The sequence below is a fragment of the Pleurodeles waltl genome, chromosome 5, assembly GCF_031143425.1.
Source record: "Pleurodeles waltl isolate 20211129_DDA chromosome 5, aPleWal1.hap1.20221129, whole genome shotgun sequence".
Taxonomy (NCBI): Eukaryota; Metazoa; Chordata; class Amphibia; order Caudata; family Salamandridae; genus Pleurodeles; species Pleurodeles waltl.
Window position 1 is genome coordinate 350,206,143 of NC_090444.1, and position 24,039 is coordinate 350,230,181.

At 43.7% G+C, this 24,039-nt stretch overlaps 1 protein-coding gene across 2 annotated transcripts in view; it reads left to right on the top strand.

Moving 5' to 3' along the window:
- Window positions 1–24,039, top strand: part of KIF16B (kinesin family member 16B) — a 1,953,564-nt gene that overhangs the window by 263,984 nt on the left and 1,665,541 nt on the right. For both annotated transcript variants that reach the window (XM_069234094.1, XM_069234093.1), the window contains exon 3: window positions 859–972. In XM_069234094.1, coding sequence (XP_069090195.1) covers window positions 859–972 — 114 coding nt within the window. The remainder of the gene's footprint in view (window positions 1–858; window positions 973–24,039) is intronic.

Genomic DNA, 24,039 nt, shown 5'->3' on the forward strand with positions numbered 1-24,039 from the left:
CAGTTTTAACTCGCAATAAAGTAGCACATTGGGTCAAAATGCCTGCTGCCTGTATTTTATGTGGATAGCTGAGTGGATTAGTAAAGTCAGCCTTTACCAGCAATTTAAAACAAATTAAATGTATGAGAGGGAGGGGCTGTGGAGAGATATGGGGCACTTTTGCCAGGTGGTAGAGAGAGAATCTGAGGAGTAGGTCATGAGGAGTGGTGGCACCTAAAAAGATTGTCACACCGGGCCAACCAGCACTAATGCCGGCCCTGGGTGTAACTTTAGTGAATTTTAACTGACTCATTTATTTGTAGATGTGTTTTGTATTTGCATGCCCCTTTGTGCCCCCTCTTTGGTTTTTCCTCTTCTCCAGCCACTTTGGACTAGATATTCCTTACTTTACAGCCACTCCCACTTTTACCCCTAAATCGTAGTACTACAGGTTTTAAGCATTCTCAGCAGAGACTTCTGCACATAAAAGATAGGACAGGTTTTACATCTTCGTCCATTAGTGCGTAAATTGTCATGTGTATGTGTGTTGCGCACAACTCACCCAGGTGGGTATTTTGCACTGAATTGCAGGTATGAGTACATGAAGTAGTACTACCAGAGTATTACATCACTTACTCATAAATGCTTGTGATTTGAGCCCTGTATGTGATCTTGAAGAACTCTTTCTGTACATTTGTTGCTCACCTGTGAATTGGGAAAGAAGATATTTGTGTATAGGCTTTGGGGTTATTAAAATGTGGCCAATCATGTGAAATATTACGAAGCAGCACCTTACAATCATTTCATGCACATATTTCCTGTTAAAATGAGGGATATATTTGTCAGCAAATTAAAAACCTGTTTTACTTTTTTCATTAGATGCCAGAGGGAATCACTGGAGATTTGGGAAGGGAACGTGTGAAGACCTTCACTTATGACTTTTCCTATTATTCAGCTGACAGTACAAGTCCTAGTTTTGCATCTCAGGAAATGGTAACTATAAAAATAATTTTTCAAATGTGTGTATTCCGCTGTATTAAGGGATAACATTTAAAAGCACATGGGACCTCCGGTATGAATAAATAACTGCTTAATCCAGCAAAATAAGCAGACCAGTCAAAGGTGAAAACCACAAAAAAGGTTGCGATATCCACTAGATAACCTATTGAGAGAATGTACTAAAGTATACAAAAAAGTGATGGATGCCACTGGTAATTACTAAGGGCTGCATTCCAGTCCATTGTTATTTTGCACACCATGCCACCTCAGTTTAGACCCACTCATTTGCAAATCAGTCTTGGCACTGCCTGGCCAGGTCCTCCCTGAACCGGAATTTAAGCGACCCAGGACCTGTTTCACCCTAGTGGGAATGGGTATGCTCAGAGATAAGGCTTGTGCACACTTTGGGCCTGATTTAGAGTTTGGCGGAGGGGTTGTTCTGTCACAGATGTGGCGGATATCCCGTCTGCCATATTGCAAGTTTCATAGGCTTTAATGGAATTGGAATACAGTAGACAGGATATCCGTCACGTTTATGATGGAGTAGCCCCCTCCGTCAAACTCTGAATCTGGCCCTAAATCACCAGAACCAAGCTACATCTGGTTGATGATCCCTAGCTAGGATGAAACGGGTCCTAGGTTGCTTGTGTTTCGGTTCAGGGAGGACATTGACTTGCAGTTAAAGGTGGACTCTTCCCATTGGATCAGGGTCAAGACTGATTGTCATATGACAAAGTCCAGACTGAAGTGGCATGGTTTGCAAAATAACAATGGAATGGGATGCAGCCTTACGTAATTACTAGTGGCAGACATAATTTCAAGCATTGCATTCATCACTGTTTTGTATATTGTTGAGAGAATGTTGCAAGTGTTTTCTGACATACGCTGATAGTACACTTCCATTCTTGTACGTTTCAGTAAATTTTAAGCAAAGTTTGCAGAAAATTATTATATACTGTGTCTCATAATATTGGTGGGTTCTACTTCCTAGTTATGAAAACAGGCATACTATACTATGTGTCTGAATAAACATTACATAATAAATAGAGAATTAAAGTTAAAAATCCAGAGAAATTCCTATCAACTTTATTGTCAACACAGAACTCCACATGTTCATGTGATCCTTCGAGCAGTCCTGGCCCATTGATATACCCTGTAAAAAAAAATTGTTGTCCAGAGATTTGGGTTTTTGATTTGTGGTTTTGTATCATTAGATAAGTAATTTAGCTTGAGTTGACATTGCTAATCAGGGCCGTTATTTTTTCTGGACGACATTTTCAAAAATGGCAGATGTGTTGCAGTGATGATGTAATATTTCAGGAATCATGAGTCCTTTATACTTCATTTTGGTATCAAAACTTGGATTTTGGGGGTCAAGTAGTCTTATAGAGATATAAAACAACTTCTCAGAGTAACCCTTCCACCATTTGACAAAATGGCATCTGTATAATGATGTGCTTTAGCCATCATATTGGTAATTTATTTTAATATTGTTTTTGTTTTAAGTTTTCAATTGATTCAAATTTGTAAACATGAGCAAGAGCAAAGCAGGTGGAAGCAGAGGATCTTTACCTCCTGGCAGAGTGTTGCTAACTACAAAATCTGAGGGCTCCTTCAACAAACAAAAATGTGACATATGCTTAACTAATCCGAAAGAAAAGCTAACATCAACTGCGGCTGGACAGAAGAGATTTCGAGATGCTGCAGAAATACGGCAAGGCGAAGATTGAAAATGATGAGTTAAAAGGATGAAATATTTTAGCATTGTAACAAGTGCTACAAGTCGTATACAATGGAAAATAGTCTGGAAAAAAAAAGTAAAAAAATAGCAGAAACCAGTGAATCGGAATACAAATCCGAGTCTTCTGAGAAAGCGACTGTTAGAAATGGGGTCTTTGGTTAGCAGTCAGGTTACCCCCTTTCTAAGCAAGGAGCCTCACTATAGTCAGGGTAAAAGAGAATCACCCTCAGCTAACCCCTCTCACCCCCTTGGTAGCTTGGCACGATCAGGCAGGCTTAACTTCAGAGCGCTAGGCGTAAAGTATTTGAACCAACACACACATTAACTTAATGAAAACACTACAAAATGACACAACACAGGTTTAGAAAAATAGAAAATATTTATCTAAATAAAACAAGACCAAAACAACAAAAATTTACCATACACAAGTCAAGTTATTAATTCAAATGCAAAAAGAGTCTTCATGTCCTTTTAAACACAACGCTAACGCTGTTAGCATGAAAATGTACCTGGGTCACGTCAAAATAACACACACGGGCGAGTGTGTGTTGAAAAAGGTAAGCGGTGTGTCGATTTCCCACCCGTAAGCGAGGTCGTGCGTCGTTTCTCATTCAATCCGATCGGCGTGCGTCGTTTCTTTCCCTGCAGGAGAGAGATGCATCGGTCCGGACAAATCACCTTGGGTTCAGGCAGATTTGCATTGTTTTTCCGCGCCAAGCGCTGTTGCGTCATTGCAGCCTCTGTCAGCGATGCCGAGTGTTTTTCTCCGCCGCATGTGTCGATTCCACAGCCGTGCTGCAAGCGCTGTGTCGATTTCAGCTGCGGAGCCGGCAGGGCGTCATTCTTTTAGCCGCTCTGGGAGGTTGTGTTGGAAATTTCCCTGCATGGTGATCTGTGTGTGGATTTCCAACCTTGGTCCACCAGCTTCACCTGTCAGGGCCCCAGAAACTGGATAGAGCACCACTTGGCAGGGCAGGAGTCTAAGCAGAGGCTCCAGGTGCTGGCAGAGAGAAGTCTTTGCTGTCCCTGAGACTTCAACAACAGGAGGCAAGCTCAGTTTCAAGCCCTTGGAGAGTTCTTCACAAGCAGTAAGGCACACAAAGTCCAGTCTTTCTCCTCTTGCACAGGCAGAAGCAGCAACTGCAGAACATCTCCACAAAGCACAGTCACAGGCAGGGCAGCTCTTCTTCCTCAGCTCTTCAGCTCTTCTCCAGGCAGAGGTTCCTCTTGGTTTCCAGAAGTGATCTAAAGTCTGTGGTTATGGGTACCCTTCTTACACCCATTTTGCTCTTGGAAGTAGGCTTAATTGAAAGAAAAGTCTCTCTTGTTTGTGAAATCCTGCCTAGCCCGGGCCAGGCCTCAAACAGGGGGTTGGAGACTGCATTGTGTGAGGGCAGGCACAACCCTTTCAGATGTGAGTGACCAGTCCTCCCCTCCCTCCCAGCACAGGTGGCTCATCAGGATATGGAGGCTACACCCCAGCTCCTTTTGTGTTACTGTCTAGAGAGAGGTGCAAACAGCCCAACTGTCAAACTGACCCAGACAGGGAATCCACAAACAGGCAGAATCACAGAATGGTTTAAGCAAGAAAATGGTCACTTTCTAAAAGTGGCATTTTCAAACACTCAGTCTCAAAATCAACTTTACTAAAAGATGTATTTTTAAATTGTGAGCGCAGAGACCCCAAACTCCACGTCTATCCGCTCCCAAAGGGAATCTATACTTTAATTTTTAAAAGTAGCCCCCATGTTAACCTATTAGAGGGATAGGCCTTGCAACAGTGAAAACCAAATTTAGCAGTATTTCACTGTTAGGACATATAAAACACATTAGTATATGTCCTACCTTAAACAAACACTTCACCCTGCCCATGTGGCTACCTAGGGCTTTCCTTAGAGGTGCCTTACATGTAAGAAAAGGGAAGGTTTAGGCCTGGCAAGTGGGTACACTTGCCAAGTCGAATTGGCAGTTTAAAACTGCACACACAGACACTGCAGTGGCAGGTGTGAGCCATGTTTACAGAGCTACTATTGTGGGTGGCATACCCAGTGCTGCATGCCCACTAGTAGCATTTGATTTACAGGCCCTGGGCACCTCTAGTGCACTGTACTAGGGACTAACCAGTAAATCAAATATGCCAATTATGGATTGGCTTTAGCAGTGGATAGCAGTGGTAAAGTGCCCAGAGTAACAAAAACAGCAAAATCAGAGTCCAGCACACATCAACAACCTGGGAAACAGAGGCAAAATGTTAAGGGAGACCACGCCTAGGATGAAAAGTCTAACAGCGAAGACAACCAGACCCAGTTCCCATCCACTTAGAAGATCGAAGGCTCCCCCTCGTCCACCTCCAACAATTGTTCAAAAAGCTGAGAGTCTTTAATGGGTTATCTGTGGATTATCCAGAATAAGGGCCAAAGGGATTGACGAAATAACAAAATTACAGAGTATGTGAGTCTCAAAGGGCAAACATGTTTTTATCTGCAGCTAGTTTCTTCAAGATGAAGTTTTCAGTCGAGTGGCAGATCTAAAAAGGGAGGTGAATATATTTGCAGCAGATGTGTTTGTCCACCTGAACTGCATGCATGCATACATTTGAAAATATTAATGTACTGTGATCTCCCAGCAGCAACATAACCGCCAGGCTTCTAGACACTGTCTACACTTCACTGAGAAGGGATCCCTGGACTTGGTATAAGGTGTAAGTACCATAGGTACCCACCACACACCAGGCCAGCTTCCTACACAAGGGTTGGAGATTTCTACTGCTATTCCAAACATTGAGCCTTCTGAGGATGAGGACATATATGGTGGCTACGTAGATGCAATATAAAGACTAGAAAGTTACTTGAAATCTGCAGTGAGCATCAGTTTATAAAGATACCACTTCTACACTAAACGACAAAAGATAGGTCAGACTTATGACTGCTCTTGGAAGCTCATCTGCTACATACAATTTTGGAACATCCATTAATGAAATGCTAAGAGACCAATTTATGGTAACCCCATAAGTAGAAGAACACAGGAAATATTATGGTTACTAGGCTACGTCACACTGGAAGAAGTCATAAAGACAGCAAAAAATTATAAGCGATGTGACTCATTGAGCAAAGAGATAAATTATGAAAAAACTAAAAAGAAACATGGCAATCATATTTGTAGAACACAAAATAGATAACCAATGGATAACCAAGACAAAAGAAATAAGCCTGAGAATTTGATTGCCTGCTACTGTGGTGGTTGCAGCAACCACATGGCATTATTCAACGGATGTCCATCTTTCAGCCGCAAATGTAGCAGATTGGATCACTTTTCCATGGTGTCTCGTGGTAATAAAAGTGTTAATAAAACATAAAGTAGCACCATCCCTCACCAACAAAGAGTTGCTGATGTCATTCACGGGGTTGTGTGATTACTACTCCATATTTATGGAAAACTTTGACTCTCATTGAACCTTTGTGCAAACTGCTGAAAAAAGATGAACTTTTGTATGGGGACAAGTTCAGCAAGGCTCCTTCGAAACTGTATAGGATAAGATCACCAAATCCCCAATTTTAAAGCCTCACAAACATTTCAACTGTCCATTTGTTGGTTCCCATTGCATTTCATGATGGAACTTTAAAAGTAATGGTTATATATTCACACTAATCTTTTTATATCACTATGACCCTTATTATGACCACAGCGGTAGGAAGACCGCCAGGGCGGTGGTGGTCTTACCGCCGATGGGCCGGCAGTGAAGACCCTTCACATTATGAGTGTGGTGGTTTGGCCTCTGCCAAACCGCCACATTCCCACTCAGGGCGGTTGGACAGCCGGGCCGGAAATCAGCATCTCTGACCCGGCGGTCCACTGAAGACTGCCGGCGGTATCATATGTCGGCTTTCCACAGCAGTAGCACCCCCAAGAAAACCATAGCAGAAAGGCTACAGGTGACAGGAAATTTCATTCCTGTCACCGGCAGACGACTCCCCCAACCCTCCCCTGATATTTCAATATCCGTCACCCCCCTTCCATACCAGTACCCCCCACACCGCCCTTCCAGAACAGCACCCCACTCCCTCTTCCAGAACAGCACCCCGCTCGACCACCTCACAGACACGCACACACATATCCAAACGCACCCCGCATATACTCTTTCACCAACACTTGATTACACGCATTCACTAACACTTGCATGCATGCATTCACTCACAGACATACATACACGCATTCACTCACACACATACATATTCGCATTCACTCACACCCATACATACTTGCATTCAATCAGACACATACACGCATTCACAGAAACATTCCAACAGGCACTCACTTCAACAATCATACACGCATTCACACACCCATACACACACGCATTCAAACACCTATTCACACACGCATACATACTTACACACACGCAGACAACACCAACTCACAGACGCACACACAACACCCGTCACCCTCCCACCCCCTCCCCTGTCAGACGATCGACTTACCTTGTCCGGTGAGGAGGTCATCCGGCAGGGAACAGGAACAGGCGCTTCCACCGCCGGCAGCACCCCGCCGGCAGGACACTGGCAGGCCGTATTATTACAGGTCGTAATACAGCTGGTGGAGTCCTTTTGGTGGGGCCTCTGGCCTCCAGCATAACTACTGGAGGCTTTCCGCCCGAATTGTGGTGGAAATACTTCAGGACTCGTAATATGGTGGTTGGAAGACCGCCAGCACTGACGGTCTTCTGGCACCCGTGGCTTTGGTTATCTTGAGAAAAGACCGCCGAAGTCATAAAAGGGGCCTATGTCTTACATACATTTGTATCTAACACGGACGTTGGTAAGCATAGTATGTGAGGCGCTATTCATTTAGTAGTAAGGCTCTAAACCCTTTTTTATAGATTATTATGTGTCATATTAAGAGATGTAATCCATAAAAACATAAAACCCATTGCTTTGAGAAAGAGAGGCTGAGACGGGAAAGTAAACCACACCACAGTTATTAATAATTTGGCCCCTCTTTGAGAATGCCTTTCTTTTTGTCAAAGTAGCAGTCCAGGCTTTTGTTTCCTAGGGCTGCACTGAAAGGCAGAAGGAAACAAGACTTTAACACAACATATCAGCTGAGTCCTCAGATCAGAGCAGAGGTTAAAAAAAAAATCCAGGCTTCTGAAAAACAAGTCCTTTTGACAACAACATAGAGAGATGGAGTTTCTCATAAGATGCTTTTCTGATCAGCTGGATTGACACAGCTCAAGTTTTACACTTTTTTTATTGATGCAGAATCCAAGCAAGGCTGCCGCTACAGTCCCCTTGGGCCTGGAGACCCACAGTGAGGACATGGACTAAGAAGCCAGGGGCAGCTTCCCGCTACACAGGCCAGCTGTGAGCGAGCAGCACCTGGCCCTGACCTAAAGGATGAAACAGCATCTACTAAACCATGCCTAGTCAACTCACATCTCTCCCCTCTGCCCCTCTCTGAAAGTCAGACGGCCTGCTGAATCAGTTTTGGATATCGTGGGGGTCATTGAATCACTCACCCGTCTTTTTATCTTAATGACTGATATATCAAGGTATGCCAGAACAGTAATCTCATATAATGTTCAAGGTTGATAACTTTGTTTATGGTAGTTTATTAGTACAATGGTTAAGATTTTTCTCTTGTGAAGTGAGAAGGACGACAATTATTTTTTTAGAGTGAAAACAGCATCATGGTAGGCAGAGATTCTTCTCTTCCAGGAGATCTTCATCAATAGTTATAAGCACTTGATAATTCCCGGCCATGTGCGGGGACCCCGGAGCACATATCAGATATAATATGAACCATAAAAAAATGCATGTAAATCTTCAGGAAAAAAATAATATATGTCTAGATCTATGTAGTGTTTATTAAAGGCTACAGATGCCTAATTTACATTAAATTACATTGTTTTTCTTTAATAAACATCCCACCAGACTCAAACGTTTTTTGTAAATCAGAAAAAGAAAAGGGAAAGAGTGCAAAAAACAGCCTTTATTGAAGATAAAACTGTAAGGAAATGCTCAAGCATTGTTAGCCAATAGGCTGCATCAAAGCACAAACAGAGAATAGTGGCACAGTGCCTTTAAAACCTCCAGGAGTTCCAGTATCCCATCATGCCCCAGAGGTGAGAGTGATGTGACAGTTAGGTGACAGGTTATTTCTTTTTTTTCCAGCTCCTTCAGTGAGGATCCTGGAGCATTGAGCTCTCATTTTTTTTTTTTTTTTGCCAGAATAATACTATTTAAAACTATTTCTCACATGTTCACTTGACGTCTTGCTACATTTAGAGTGAAAATAGATTCTTTTCTGACAGGAATATCATTTTGTCAGGTGCCCGATCTGTGGCAAAAAGAAAGCACAGATTGACCCTCTTTCATCTACATCATATGTCTGCCTGACACCCATCGTCTTGAGACCTGCAGACACTGACAGCACCTTTTAAATAGAACTTTGAAAGACAGAGAAAAGATTTGTCTCTGTAGCCTCCAAGAGAGAGAAAAGACAACATCAGGAGTATCCAAGTTCCCCTTTCTTCATAAAAAGGTCTCGAAGGTCAGAAGCTCAGAAACAACTGAAAAACAACATGCAAGATCCACCTCTAGAGGTAAGAAAATCCCTATTTGTACCCCATCGGCATCTGGATCGCGGTCAAGACTGCCTGCACTGTCGTCATTCCATCAGCGACGTCAACACCAGAAGTTCCTCCATCGACGGCATTATGCAGGATGTTGAGGGACATGACATCAAAAGAAGTTGCATGTTGTAGTTCATCATCGACACATAGGCCGGAGAAGTCTCCGTCGATGGTTACTCACCAATCAACGTCGAGCCAGCACCATCGTGCTGAGACTCCTTTGAGGACAGTTCATAGCCCATCAACGTTGAGGCAACTCGTAACGACAAAGACCTTGTCTTTGACTACATGTCACCCATCGTCGACTTCAAGAAAGCCTTTGGCATCACCATCAACAGCAACCAGGTGTTGTTCGATGTTGAGGCATACTTCCCCTTTTCTATATCTGTTAGTGGCATCCAGGCAACACCCGACCTCAAGACATAGACTGTCGCACTCTCCACCGACAACAATACATTGTTCGATGCGTCGCTCACCGATGAAAACTGCCTCATCTACTAGGCCTCTTTTGATGTGCATACCTCCTCAATCGATGTGTCACCTACAGCCAAATCCATACAACATAGACCTTAGGCTGGAGCATCAGGATCTTCTTCTCATTCATCTACAAGAGGACAATTGTCTCTTGTTAATCTGTCGCTAAAACGGCTCAAAAGCCTTTGACGAGTTCCCGTACCACAGAGTCCGGACTCAAAGTATTCATATGTCTATTCACCTACATGGTCTTCCCCAAGGACACCGTCACCAACTCCTCACACTGAGGTGACTGTGCATAGGTCAACACCTGGGTCTCCAGTACTCTCCAGGGTACCTAGAGTGGCCAATAGTCCTTGCTCACGGACAAAGTGTAGATCATGACATAGGTCTAGAGCAATATCATACTCTTCTACCAGAAGATCTTATCGCTCTAGATCACATCATCGTGGGCACAGATCTCCTTCCTGGCCTTCTTCAGTGAGATCATCAATAAGAGATTACTCGCCTACTCTAATGGACACTCCCGCGGCAACAGTATCCCCGGTGGATGATATCAATACCTTGAATGAACTTTTGGTCAGAGGAGCTAATAAATTCAAAATCAACATTCCTGCACCCACAACATTGCTGCCTGTCATTTTTTTAAGACTGCACTATCGGTCCTTTTTAGGACAACTCCTCCCTCTGAGTTCAGGCCTCCTCCAACCAGTAATAGACATTTTTCTCACTCCAGCATCTTCACGTGGGGCTCCAGCAAGAATGCTTAAGAAATACAAGGCCCCAGATACGGGTCCTTTACATCTAGAGCCAACCCTTCACCGGACTCCACCAAGAAGACACACTTCATTGCTTCCTCATCATCTGTACCCCCAAAGTAACACATGGACTGTTTGAGGAGAAAGATGTGCGGCACATCAGCCTCTTTTTTTAAAGTATCCAGTGCATCAACACTTCTCGCCAGATATGACAGGTCTCTCTGGGATTCACTATCCAGATCTGCAAAAATGTACCCAGAGGAGAGAGAGAGGATTTTCAAGATATCCTGCTAGAAGGAGGCCTAGTAGCTAACAAGTAATTAGTGCGGCTGCAGATGGCTTTGATTTAGCAGCTTACGGATGTGCCCATGCAATATGTGGCAGACGTTCATCTTGGCTTTGCCTGACAGGCCTCAGACCTGAGGCACAACAAAGGATCGTGAACCTCCCGCTCACGTTCAACTCTTTATTTGGATCTCACACGGACGATGAGATGGCCAAAATTAAAACTGAGCTAAAGACGCTCAGGACCGTGGGTTTGGACAAACGTGAAGACTCCAGCAGAAAGTACAGACTGTACGACAGGCGCCTCTACTATCTGAGGGTTCAAACCCCTCACTGGGCCACAAGGCAACAACAACATCAAGGCAGATCTCAATATTAGTCCAGTAAACCAACAAGGGAACGTGGAGCTAGCAGACAAACGTCTGCTGCTTCCAAAATGCCAGGCAAACAATGAGGTGTTGCGTCCCTCAGTTCCGTCATCCACTCCAGTAGGGAGAAGTATCAACAATCATCTCAATGAGTGATGTTCCATAACCAACGACAGCTGGATTCTAAATATTGTAGAGAATGGGTATCCACTACACTTCAAATCTCCTCCTCCATCAGTTCCTCCGTTAAAAGCATCTTGCCATCGACATATGCTCCTGCAAAAAGAAGTTGTCTCATTACTTTGGAAGAGAGCTATTGAAGAGGTCCCACCCTTTCAAAAGGGATGAGGGGTGTACTGTCATTATTTCCTTGTGAGGAATAAAAGGTCTAAACAAAGACTTCAGACCAATTCTAGAAGTAAGGTTTCTCAACAAGCATATTTGCCATGAAAAATTCAGAATGCTTGCCCTCTATCAAATTTACACCCCTCCCCCCGCTCCATCAGGGGGACTGGATGTGTTCCATCAATCTACAGGATGCTTACTTCCACGTCCCAGGAGTGAAGAAACACCGGAAATTCCTGCGTTTAACAGTTGCATCTAAACACTACCAGTACAAAGTGCTACCCTTTGGTCAAAAGTAAGCTTCTCACACCTTTTCCAAGTGTGTGGCATTAGTGGCAGCACACTTACAGAGAAAAAATATCTTAATCTACCCATACTTAGATGACTGGCTAGTGAAAAGCTCCTCTCCAACTCAAATATACAACATTACCAAATCTGTTTGGAGATCCTCCAATATCTCAGTCTTCAGATCAATTTAGACACTTCTATACAGACTCCAACCCAGAGGCTACACTACTTAGGGGCAACCCTGGATGCAAACCTTGCAAAACTGCTCCTTCACACCCGACTGTCAAATAAATAGCTTCACTTTTGGGTTCCATGGCCTTGTGCATTTTCATTGTTCCTGATGCCAAATTACATATGAGACCAATCCAAGAAAATCTGGGGGATCAAGTGACCCAATTCGCAGACCATTGGGACAGCAGATTAACTGTCACCAGCGGCAACAAACTCACTACTATGGTGGACTCATCCAATACTGGGTCAGGAGGATGTCATACTACCTTATATCTTGTTGCTTGCGTGGGTACAATTTGCTGTGCCACATGGACTGGGAAGTGGGCGAAAAGGATGAGCCTTTTATGAGGTCGTCTTTTCTTGATCCTATGGTTTTCCTCCCTTTACCTCTAGCCCTTTATTTTCTGCTTACTGTTCTTCTCCACCTCTGTAATGGGATTAGCGTTCTGAATAATGTTACTTTAAAAGGGACATGCCAAACAACATCTATGCGTAACTGCTAATGCTCCCTGGGAGCTGAATGAATGAATCAGTTGTTAATCATGACGTTTATATAGTGCACACTACCTGTAAGTGCCTAGCACAGCTTAAGATGGGGCTGTAAGAACACCCTTAAATTAAAAAACGTTTTTTATTAAGTACTATGCAACCTCTTCCAGAATCGGAAGTTTTAGAATGAACATTTCAGCCTTTCAAGCTCAATAAGTCTCCTGATGTATGTTTCAGTTTTTACATGTTAGAGCATATAATTACCCGCACATAATGTTCTTTGAGCTCATAATTACGTTTTGCAGAGATGGTCATTGACATAATGGAACATTCATGACCGATAAGCTACCATTATAGGTTAGTAAATTGGTCTTCTCTTTCAAATACTATTGTCAGTGTAGGAACCTGGAAATGGTGGGTCATTGGGTGTACAGTATGTAAGAGAGGTGACCACTCTGGTCTAAGGGCAGTTAATATCATGTTATCCGGATTTTTCCTCCAGTTCCAGTCTGGTAATCGTGTAGGTGTAGTTCACTGAAACCTACCTCATAACCTACCCCTCAGCCTGCTCCTGTTTGAGGTGTAGCAGCCCAGTCCTTGGTTTAATGCCTGCAATAAACATACATTTTATTGCTCTTCTGAATAGTTTTCTAACCCATTCATAAGCATGTATCTTTATTGCTGAATGTTGTGTTTTATTACTGGGCCTGTTACCAACTTTCATTCTTTTACAGACCTGTATATGAGCTGTAACCTATATACACAATTTCAGATCAATGAAAAAGCATATTAAGTTGAAAAAAACCAGACTTTTTGGCTTTGTCAATACTTGTTCTCTGTATTGCTGGACTGGAGGCTTATCGGCCCACTTGTGTAAAGTTCTGCTTCTGTGCGCTTACCCATGCACTAGCCCTAAAGTCCTTAAATCTATGTTAATCAGGTGTGTGTGTATGTGGCCTTGTTGATACCTAGACCTATAAGTTCCATTTTGAAAGCTCCTGGCCTGTACATGTGCACAAGATGAAGGTGAGTTTTTTACCCAGACAGTGGAAATGTATTGCTGATGTTCCTAAAGCTGGAGCGAGGTGAGGTAGAAACTTAAGTGGGGAAAGAGGAGACCGGCCCAACTCCCGACCCAGAAGCGATGGCAGCCCCCACTGCTGCTTTTTGCTTGCTTGACTAGAGCGTCTGAGCCCCCCCCAGCTAGACTGCCTTCTCCTGTGTTGGAAAATGGATTATTGGTAGGGCAGGTAGGTACCTACACCTAGCAACAAGCCACAAACCTCCACAAAAGTACAGTTAGGTCTCAGTAAATTAATCCCAGCTCTACCCTTGGTAGCTTGGCATCGAGCGTCAAGGCTTAACTTAGGAGACAAAGTGTAAAGCATTCAAATATCACACAACAGTAATTAAATAAAACACAGGAAACAGTTTAAAAATCCAAAACCAATTTATAAAAATAGCTTATATTTTTATCTTTAAAATGACACAAAAACGATTAAAATCGGTTCAGGGGAACCGGAGATATGAATTTTTAAAGTATTATTATTTTCTAGCGCATAGAAACAGAAAGCGCCAATCGGGTCATCTGGTTGCACCAGGACCGGGACAAAGTCAAACTTTCAGGCCGACCGCGATGGAGCCCTGCTCGGATACAGGTCGCGGGAAGCCTCGGTTAAAAAGTTACCTTCTGACTTAGTCTTTATTTTGAAGTTTTTCTTCACCGGGACGAACCTGCCAGTTGGATCCGACCTCCTGGAGCCCTTGTCCGGATACGCGAAGTCGGTTTCCTCGGTGGTGATTTCTACCTTCGGACTTAGTCGTTTTTTCGAGATGAAAATCCTTCGACCGGGGTAAACCTGGATCTTGATCCGACGTCCGTGGAGCCCTTCTCGGATACGATGGCTGGAAGGTCCCGGTCAACTTTTTACGTTCGGACTTAGTCTTTTTTTCAGATGTTTTTCTTGACCGGGACGAACCACGAAGTCAGGCCGGGTCGCGGTTGAGGCAAGCCGGCTAGAATTTCCGCGTCGAGTCGGTCACTTTATGGAGCTTTTTTCTAAAATTTCTCCAATCTTTTCCAAACTTCTGGGGCTTCACCCAGATGTTCTTTTAAGGTTCTTTTGGGGTCCACAGCTCACCCCAAGGGTCCAGAAGTTCTGTGATGGTCCTTGGGAAGTGCGGACTTCAATTCCCAGAGTGCACCTGGCGCAAACTCCTTTTTGGCCACTGGGCAGTGGTCAGCTGGTCACTTTTTCAGGAGTTGGTGCAGGGGACTCTGGTTAGCAATTTTTCACCTGTAGCAAACAGGGAGTCCCTCCTTGAACCAGTGGAAGCCAGGCAAAGTCCTTCTTGTGGTGAAGCCCAAGTGTGCAGCTGGTGCAGTCTTTCTGAGTGCAGGGTCCAGGTGCAGGCCAGGGGTCCAGCAGGGCAGTCCTTCTTCTTCTTGTAGTTCTTTCTTCTTGAAATTTGGTGGGGATCTGAGGCGTGGGTGCAGGTCTGCCAGTTTTATCCTTGCTCCTGGGTGAAAAGCAGGGGGGCCCTGGTCCTCCAATCAGGGACAGGGTCGTCCCCCTGTGATGACCACTTCCTGGGAAGTGTGGCAAAAATCCATCCCAGAAGGCAACAGTCTCTAAAAATCCAAAATGGATGAATCTGATTTTTAGAGGAGAGATCTGGCTGAGCCCACCCACTGGTGTGGCTAAAAATCATAAACACACCCCTCTCCTGCCCTCTCCTAATCTAATCAAGGGGGCACCTAGCTGTCTGGGGTTGCAGGATGTGGGGGTGTTGCTGGGTGCTCCAGATGTCCTTCTCTGCCTTTGAAGACCAGTTTGGCAGCCCTCCCCCTTCCTGCTTCCCCATCTGCTGAGGGGAGATTCTCTCCCCCAAGCACATTCCTTTGTGTAAAGCCAGGCCACTTCACACCTCATTAAAGTGGCCTGGCAGAAGCTGCTGCAGGCTGGCCAATCAGAGCACAGCAGCAAAAACAATGCAGAGCTGAAATTGGCAACTTTTTAGGTAAAGTCTAAACTTTTTACCTGCACTAGTTATATTAAATCCAACAACTGGAAGTTGTGGGATTTATTATAACAATCAATTTGATACCAAATTCTTGGTATGTAACATTTAAGGAGACTTTAAAATTTAAAATAAAGTCTGCCCATTCTAGCCTATGAAGGCCATTTACTTCAATGAGGGAAAAACGAATTTGGCTGTTTTTACCTCACCAGGGCTTATAAATCTATTTTTATAAAGTCCCTGCTTATAGTTACATGGCACCCAGCCCTAGGGGCACATAGGGCACACCTTAGGGGTGACTTATATGTAAAAATAAGGTAGTTTAAAACTTTGGAAGTACCTTTAATTCCAAAGTCGAATTTGCATATAACTTTAATTTAAAAGCAGCCAGCAAGGCAGGCTTGCTTTTAAAATGACACTGGGCACCTCAGCAATGCACCTAGGTGTGCACCACCTATGCTGTGGTCCCTAAACCTACATGCCCTACCATATACTAGGGACTTATAGGTAGGTTAACTTAGCCAATTATAATTAGCCTAATTTGCATATCCATTTTACACAGAGCACTGGCCCTGGGACTGGTAAGCAGTACCCAGGGCACAGCCAAGAGTCAGTAACCACCAGTACCTATCCAGAAAGAGTGGGGGTGATCAGGCAAAAAAAAAGGACTTTCCTACATCCTGGAAGAGGGATCCAGACACATGTAGGTCCCAACCACGGTCACAGAGCATACAAAACTGCAGTGGTGAGTGAGATCAGGATAGTTGGGACTAATAAAATTACCTGTGTGCATGAGCTCAATAGCACTGCACATATGCCTTTTTTCATTATGTATGACATTTCCTTATTTTAAGTGTGTTTGTGCGACTATTCAGTTTTTGTGTGACATTTCAGTGTGATATCTCAGAGGAAACAGATTAAAGCACTGATGTCCATATGAGGTAGATCTCATAACTAACATCCTTTATGCATTGTAATGGCCAAGAGACAGTTTTTAAAAAGCAACATTGTTCCAGAGGTGCTTTTGCAAGTTCAGTAATCTAATAAGATCATTCTGGAAACCCACACCATATTAATAAAAAATAAAAAAAATAAAGAAATTTATGCCCATCTCTTTTTATAATGGGAGAATCGAGAGAGTGGAGTGGAGAAGAGTGCCTCACTTAAGGCCAACAGTGTTTTATGAGTGGCTCTGCACACAGTGAGCATGAAAACTCTGATTGAAGAACTACAGAACAAAACCCTGCAATACAAAATACCGCTCAGGACAGGGGTTTATCTTTTGTGATGCTAATGAGAAGGAATGTCAACGCATGCTGTGAAATAGTACCTAATCAGTGACTGCTTGGAGCCATAGAGCTTTAGCTTATAAGATAAATTGCCAGTCCGTCCCTGTAAAAAGTACTACTACACATCCCAAAATTCAGAGTGTCCTTGGATAAAAGGTCTGGTCCTAGGCTTCAGACAAATAACTCAAGGTCACTTAGTCGCTTTATAGAAGACACCTGGCACCCGATGCCCCTACACAACTGCACATTGATTGATAGGAGCTAGTATTTTCATCTCTTTATAGAGAAAGACTGGGTGATGTTTCTTGTCCTCAGATAGAATGAATTTCATTGTTACAGAGTGTTCTATTTCCTTACATTATTGTTTGGGTAAAAACAATAATGCTAGGATTCCAGATGTAGAATATTGTGTTCTTTCTAGTTGCATTGACATAGGGCCTAACATCGCTCACTAGGCTTCTTGTTAGGAATTCTAAATACATATTTCCAAAAGAAAAGGTTTATGAAAATTAACAAATCCCTTGATTGCTTGGATGAATGAGCTATACATATTCTAATAAAGGGGAACAAAGGATGTATAGATGCAATTTGGTTTCCCCAAAAGTTGCCAATGTTCCATCAGATGACGCTTAACAATGTATCTCCCATGGGCACGCCTTGTGCACATAATGCAACTAGAATTGCACATATGCATCCAACATGAAACATAATTTGAAAGTCAGGACTTGCCTGGGCGGGGCTGATTATATCTCTGGCAGAAAGGAAGAAACAAAAAGGATTGCCTTGGGACCAATAAATATACACTGTGGATGGAATGAAGAGAAGGAACAACATTGGTCTAGGTATCGCAGATGTCCTATCGGACCGGTCCAGAAGAGGATTGCAAAACTCTGTGAAAAAGCTGGACGGATCTGGAAAGTTATAACAAATTTAGCCAGAGATCCTGAACACAACTCCCTCTCATTTCTCCTCCACCACCCACAACCTCCACTCTGCACTGAGATGATCAGACCATCAAGACTACTTTCATTGGCTGACTGCAGTATTACTGACCTTAATGAGTCAGGCAGTTGTACCATCTTAGGAGGGCTGTGTTGCAGTGCCGAAATGAGGCAGGGCACTAGGACCCTGCACACATGTGGCACTGAAGATGGAAGAGGACACCGCTTACGCTCATGGGACGTGGACACTCCATTGAGGACAAGGGATCGGCGAGGAGGCAAGGAACGCCTCTGCTCTGTAGCATTGCCATGTACACCTTTTGTATAATGCATGAATAAAGAAGTGGTATTGTAGTGTAGCCATTTTTAAAGTAGCTTTCTGCACGTTTACTTAACGTGTTAGGCCTCTGTGCACTTTGCCCTAGATGCATTTTATTTAACCTCGCACTGTTATTTTACAATGACCAGTTTCACAGTCTTTTTTTTATTTCATTCTGTCACACTGTTTAGCTTACTTCGGCACTGTGTTATCAAATAATACATTCTTGCTCGCTCTGTGCTTCAGTCAAGGATACAGTCTGGTACATTGCCGATAGACGTTGTAGAAGTTTAGTCTGTATGGTTCGTAGAAAGTACACATCCTTACGTAGGGACATTTCCTAGAACACCGGTGTGTTAGTTATAAAAACACTTTCTAGTCCTGGTACTCGTAAGAGGGAGATTCCAACCAGGAACCCACAACTAGATGCTGACTGCCCTGTTGCAGATGTTGATCCAGATCACAGGCTTTTGATCAGGTATGAGGGTTGGTGTCCTCCCGGGGGAACCTGAAAGGCAGGCTTAGAGCTTCACATGCTGTGCTCAAAATATAACTTAGAGAGAACATAATTTAGTTGCAATATGATAGCCTTATTCTTATGTTTCACTCTCCTCGTTACTATTTCAATCCTATTATGTTGTATAGTTCTGCTTATTGCGGCTCACGCTTTATCTAAAATGCAGTTGTTTTATTAAACCAGTCTTTAAAACTCAAACTACCTTTGTCATTTATATATGAGACCGCACTGTGTACGAGAGAACTGGTTGTGACCTGAGTGACCACGACTTCCCTGGGAAGCACTAAGATGTCATGCGCTCGGCTTCCCAATTGTCTCTTCCCTTTGGGAGAGATGAGGCATTGCTAGTTAGCTGGAGCAAAAAAACGGATTTGGGGCGACAAGGGTCCTTCACCGTGGGTCAGACTTAGTCCCTCACACCGTGAACGATCTTGCTGCCCAAAAATCCAGTAGTCTCATTAAGATAATGAGAGCCTACGTGACATGGCGACGCCAACGTTTGGTCTGGCTCTAATTTTCAGGTCCACCGGTTTATCTCGGTCTCATATAATATAATGATCCCTCAGTTCCTTTAGCGGAGACGTCCGTGGCACTGAAGATTTCCATCACTGCGGTATAGGTAATCCTAATTACAGCGGATGGTTGTTCAAGCTTGAACCTTAAAAGGATAGACCCCGTCTTGGTGTGCCTTCTCTGAATTCTCACTGTTTTTCTAATGGTGAATTCCCTAGTAATACAAATAGCTCTTAACATGAGACAACCGCTCACAGCACATTTGCTAGCAAATGGCCTTACGGCCCAGGGTGGTCCAGTCACGTTTGTGGTGGCCGCCCACGCAGTCTATAGAAAATAACTTTTTTTACTCTTGGATCACATTTTCAGCAGTTGATGGGAACACAAATACATTTCATACAAATACAGTTGCGAACGTGCCTGGACAGTACAGGGCGTACGCATACTTCGAGATACCTCTATCTTATCAAGAACATAATAATTGGCTTGATGGCACCCTACCCCATACAATATTACCAGTAAGGTTAGGTCCACTAAGTAATGATGGTCCTACCTGGCCTTTATTGGCCACATATACACCACATCCTGCGGTTGCAAATATGGCGGTGGCTGAAGTTCGACGTTTATATACCGACTTAACGGCTACATATAGACGCTTAGTACAATTTGTGACGCAGACACTAAATACAAACCCAGCGCATACTGCTCCAGCACAACCACATGCAGTAACACCCGGTATAAACCCGGTGACTGTACACTCTATTATGGGTAAAGTCCCAACAAAACGGGAGGAGACTCCATTGTGGCTGGCAGAAAATCAATACGCTGGAGGCGGTATTTCCCCATACGGGACCTCAGCACAAACATAGAATACTAACTATGTGTTTACCCTTTGGGATGGTTCCCACAGTGGAACATTGTAATACATGGGGCATGGTGTTTGCTGTGCTCTATACAACGGCACATGGTACACCGACATTGGCCAACCTACCGGAAGTGCTTAAACAAATTCAGGATGAATACGGGGCTGTCCCGGCCTTAGATTTAGTAATGCAACTGATGGGCAACTTTGCCGCGGTTTCTTCAATAATCCTAAGCAATCTTAAAGGGGAAACAGTTGCACTTGCAGTGCGCATGCGTCTTCGTGACATCCCGCAACAAGATCAGGAGCGGGAACTGCCTAAAAGAATAGCGGAAACATATTCCAGTATCGGTCGAGATAGCCTGGGGGCTAGACCACAAAAACCTCAATTTCAGGGAAAAATTAATAAAGAAAATGCTAAACAACAACCTGAGGGTAATAAGAATCGCTGGGAGAAAAAACAACAAACACCTAAAAAAGAAAGGGGAGAATCTCCACGTACGGAGACCCCGCAGAATAGGTATAATCTCAGAAATAGAGATAATATTAAAAAATGCCTGATATCAATATACTGATACACGCCAATCTCGTTCCTTTCAGGACTCATCGGAAAAGAGAAATGAGAGAGGTGGGCGGTCAGAGCGGAGAACAGAGTACATGAAACCGAGACAGTAATCACAACGCTCTTTGGAGGTTTCTGTCAAGAAGGAAGAGAAGCCAGTACAACAAAAACAACAGTTTAAAAAGAAAAAAGTGGCAGCGGTCTCGGTTAGACATGCCGCTCACGAAGAGGGTTCTCTTGAAGAACAAGACATGGGCTCTAGCACTGCAAGACAGCGCGGCAGAGGTCACAATAGTTTGCCGGAATCTTCTAGAGCATCTGGAGGTGAAAGCAACTGATGACTTCATACAAGTAGAAACAGCAGATATGCGTGTCTCCGAACCCAAAAGGGTGTATACAGTAACTTTACAATTGGAAGGAGACATTGAACGCACTATACACGCAATCTTTTGGGATCGTGTAGTTAAGATATATGACATCTTGCTGGCCGAACAAGATTGGCCGCCTGATTTTGTCCACACTTGCCCAGTTGGGGAGGAGGTTATTAAACCTTCCTTCTCGCCCCTTGTTCCAGAGGAACTCGCAGAGTCCTATTGCATCAAATGGGCTCTAGCACAAGCACCTTTCTTATATAGGACTCACGTAGGGTGTGACCGGGATTCTCCATAACATGTCATTCACATTGAAGGTGAACCTCAGCCACAACCGCAGTATCCCATAAAACATGAAGCAAGGGCTCCGGTGAGAGAAATACTTACACAATTAGAATACCAGGGGGTAATTGAACCCTGTGTCTCATCAATGAATAATCCCTTATTCCCTGTAGCTAAACCGGACAATTCATATAGAATAGTCTTAGACTACAGACATTTCAACGGACATACACGTACATATGCTATACAAAATTCACATAGCACTGCACTGATGAGCAACATTGTGCGGAAAAAATATAAAACAACTTTGGATATCTCGAATGGATTCTTCTGCCAGAATATAGCACCTTAAAGCAGAGATTTAACAAGCTTTAGCGCGCTAGGCTCCCAGAACAAATTCTGTTGTTTGCCTCAAGGGTATAAGAACAGCCCAGGACTGTTTGCAGCTCGTGTGACTGCTATTTTACATGAGTTAGACCCTGAAGCGTTGTCATATGTGGATGATATATATCTCACGGATGACGAGTTGCTACAACATTTAAGACGGGTAGCCCGCATTGTTGTAGGGTTTGCCAAAATTGGCTACAAATTTAACTTCAAAAAATCGAAAATTGCCTTCCTTAGCGTCATATTCCTGGGATATGAGCTGTCGAATGAGGGTAAGGGCCTAGCGCCACAATTTTTAGAAAAGGGTGCACAATTGCAACCACCAAATACGATTAAGAAACTGCAATAATTGTTGGGCTTTCTAAATTTTGGCAGAACATACATTCCTGAGTATGCTACACGCATAAAACCATTATATGAATTGATACGTCCCGATTTTTCAAGCAAATTCTGGACAATTGAACATACACATACTCTTCGGGTGTTACAAGCAGATCTACTAGCTGCAAAACATTTACACACACGGGACAGTAAGACGCATTTGGTCATCAGGGTGATAGCTGGGGCCATTGGGTTTTCTTATGTCACATTTAATGAAGGCGAGACAGTCCCGATTGGATACAAGTCACACTTGTATCCGGCTGCTGAACAACGATTTGTACCCACAGAGAAAATTCTCACTGCTGTACAGATGGCTGTTATTAAAGAAAGACCTCTTGCCCAGGGAAAACGCATTATTGTCGTTTCCCCTATTCCGGCCCTCGAGGCTGTTACAAAAGCTAGCGTTCCGAACGCAAAAGCACTTCACCCACTATGGATCCAATGGGCTACGTCTTTAACAGCCACTGATGTAGACTACATTTTTTACCCAAAGTTACAAACTCAGGAATTTCTGCAATATGAATTTGAATATCCAGTTCCTGCTGACACATTGCCTATTGATCAATATCAAGTAGTCATGTATACCGATGGCTCTGCGCAACCGGCGATTGGAACAAAACACCAATATTCAGCTGTATGTGCGGTAGTGAGCGGCTCTATGGAGTGGGAGAAATTCTGCCTCCAACATACTTATACACAGACCTTAGGGGATTGTACAGCACAATTAGCTGAGCTAAAAGCTCTACTAATGGCACTAGAACATACAGATCCAACGCAGTTCACACTGATAGTTTGTGATTCGTATTATTGCGTCCAGTCTTTTAATGAATACCTACATTACAGGCGCTTGAATGGGTTCAGAGATTCAAAAGGCAACACCATAAAACACAGACTACTGTGGGGGAAGGTAGCAGACCTGAAGGAGACGCTACCCAAAGTCCATGTTGTGCATTCACTTGGACACCAGCGCGTTGGAATACACGTTGCTGGAAATACTTTGGCTGATGAAGCTGCAAAGTTGGCAGTGGCAGTTGCCACTGTAGCTGCAGTGACTCGTTCGAGTTCCAAACCAGACACAGAAATAATGGCTGCCGTAAAAGCTACGGTTGATGGCACGCCTTATCCAAAAGGATTTCCAAATAAATATCAATACTGCATGGGAAGTATGCTTAACGCTGAAGTTAAAATTCCTAGCATTGGCGTACGTGACATCCCCAATAAAGATGTAAGACTACAATTGATTAAAGCAGCGCATGAGGGAGTGGCATCTGCACATGCTGGCGTGGCAGCTACAATTTCGCTATTGCAGGCCCGTTACTGGTGGCCTGGTCTCTATAAAGAGACTAAGTAGTATGTCCTTTGTTGTGACATCTGTCAACAAATCAAAGTATCAACAGCTAAACGCCCGTCGCAGACAACCCTCTTAATATCCAACAGACCATTACAATGTGTGTACTTGGATTATTGCGGTCCGTTGACACCTGATAGTGCATATAAATATATACTAGTCGCTGTTGATTCCTGCTCCAGATTTGTGTGGGTGTGGCCACAACGCTCGGCTGACGCTCGGACTGTTATTAAAGATTTGCGAGTCTTTGTCGGTACATATGTAGTTGCGGCATTCCATTCGGACCAGGGCCCTGCTTTTTCCTCAATGGCATTCAGGGACACCATGGCTTCGTTGGGGGTCCAGCTCCAGTACTCGTCTCCATTTCATCCCGAGGGAAATTCTGTAGTGGAGCGATTAAGCCGCGATTTAAAGCAATCCTTAACAGCCAGGGTCTTAGGTAGTTGGCTAACCCACCAGTATGGAGTTCAGAGAGCACTAAATAACCTGCCTAGAAGGTCCCTCCGGGGTCGTACTTCATATGAGTGCCTGTTCGGAACACAAATATTTGTTCTGGATCTTGATGGTCCTGGTGTGGAGGTGGCGGAAACGCCTTTTGACATAAATGATCGTGTCACTGTTTTACAGGAATTACAGCAGTTCCGTGACGATAACTCTT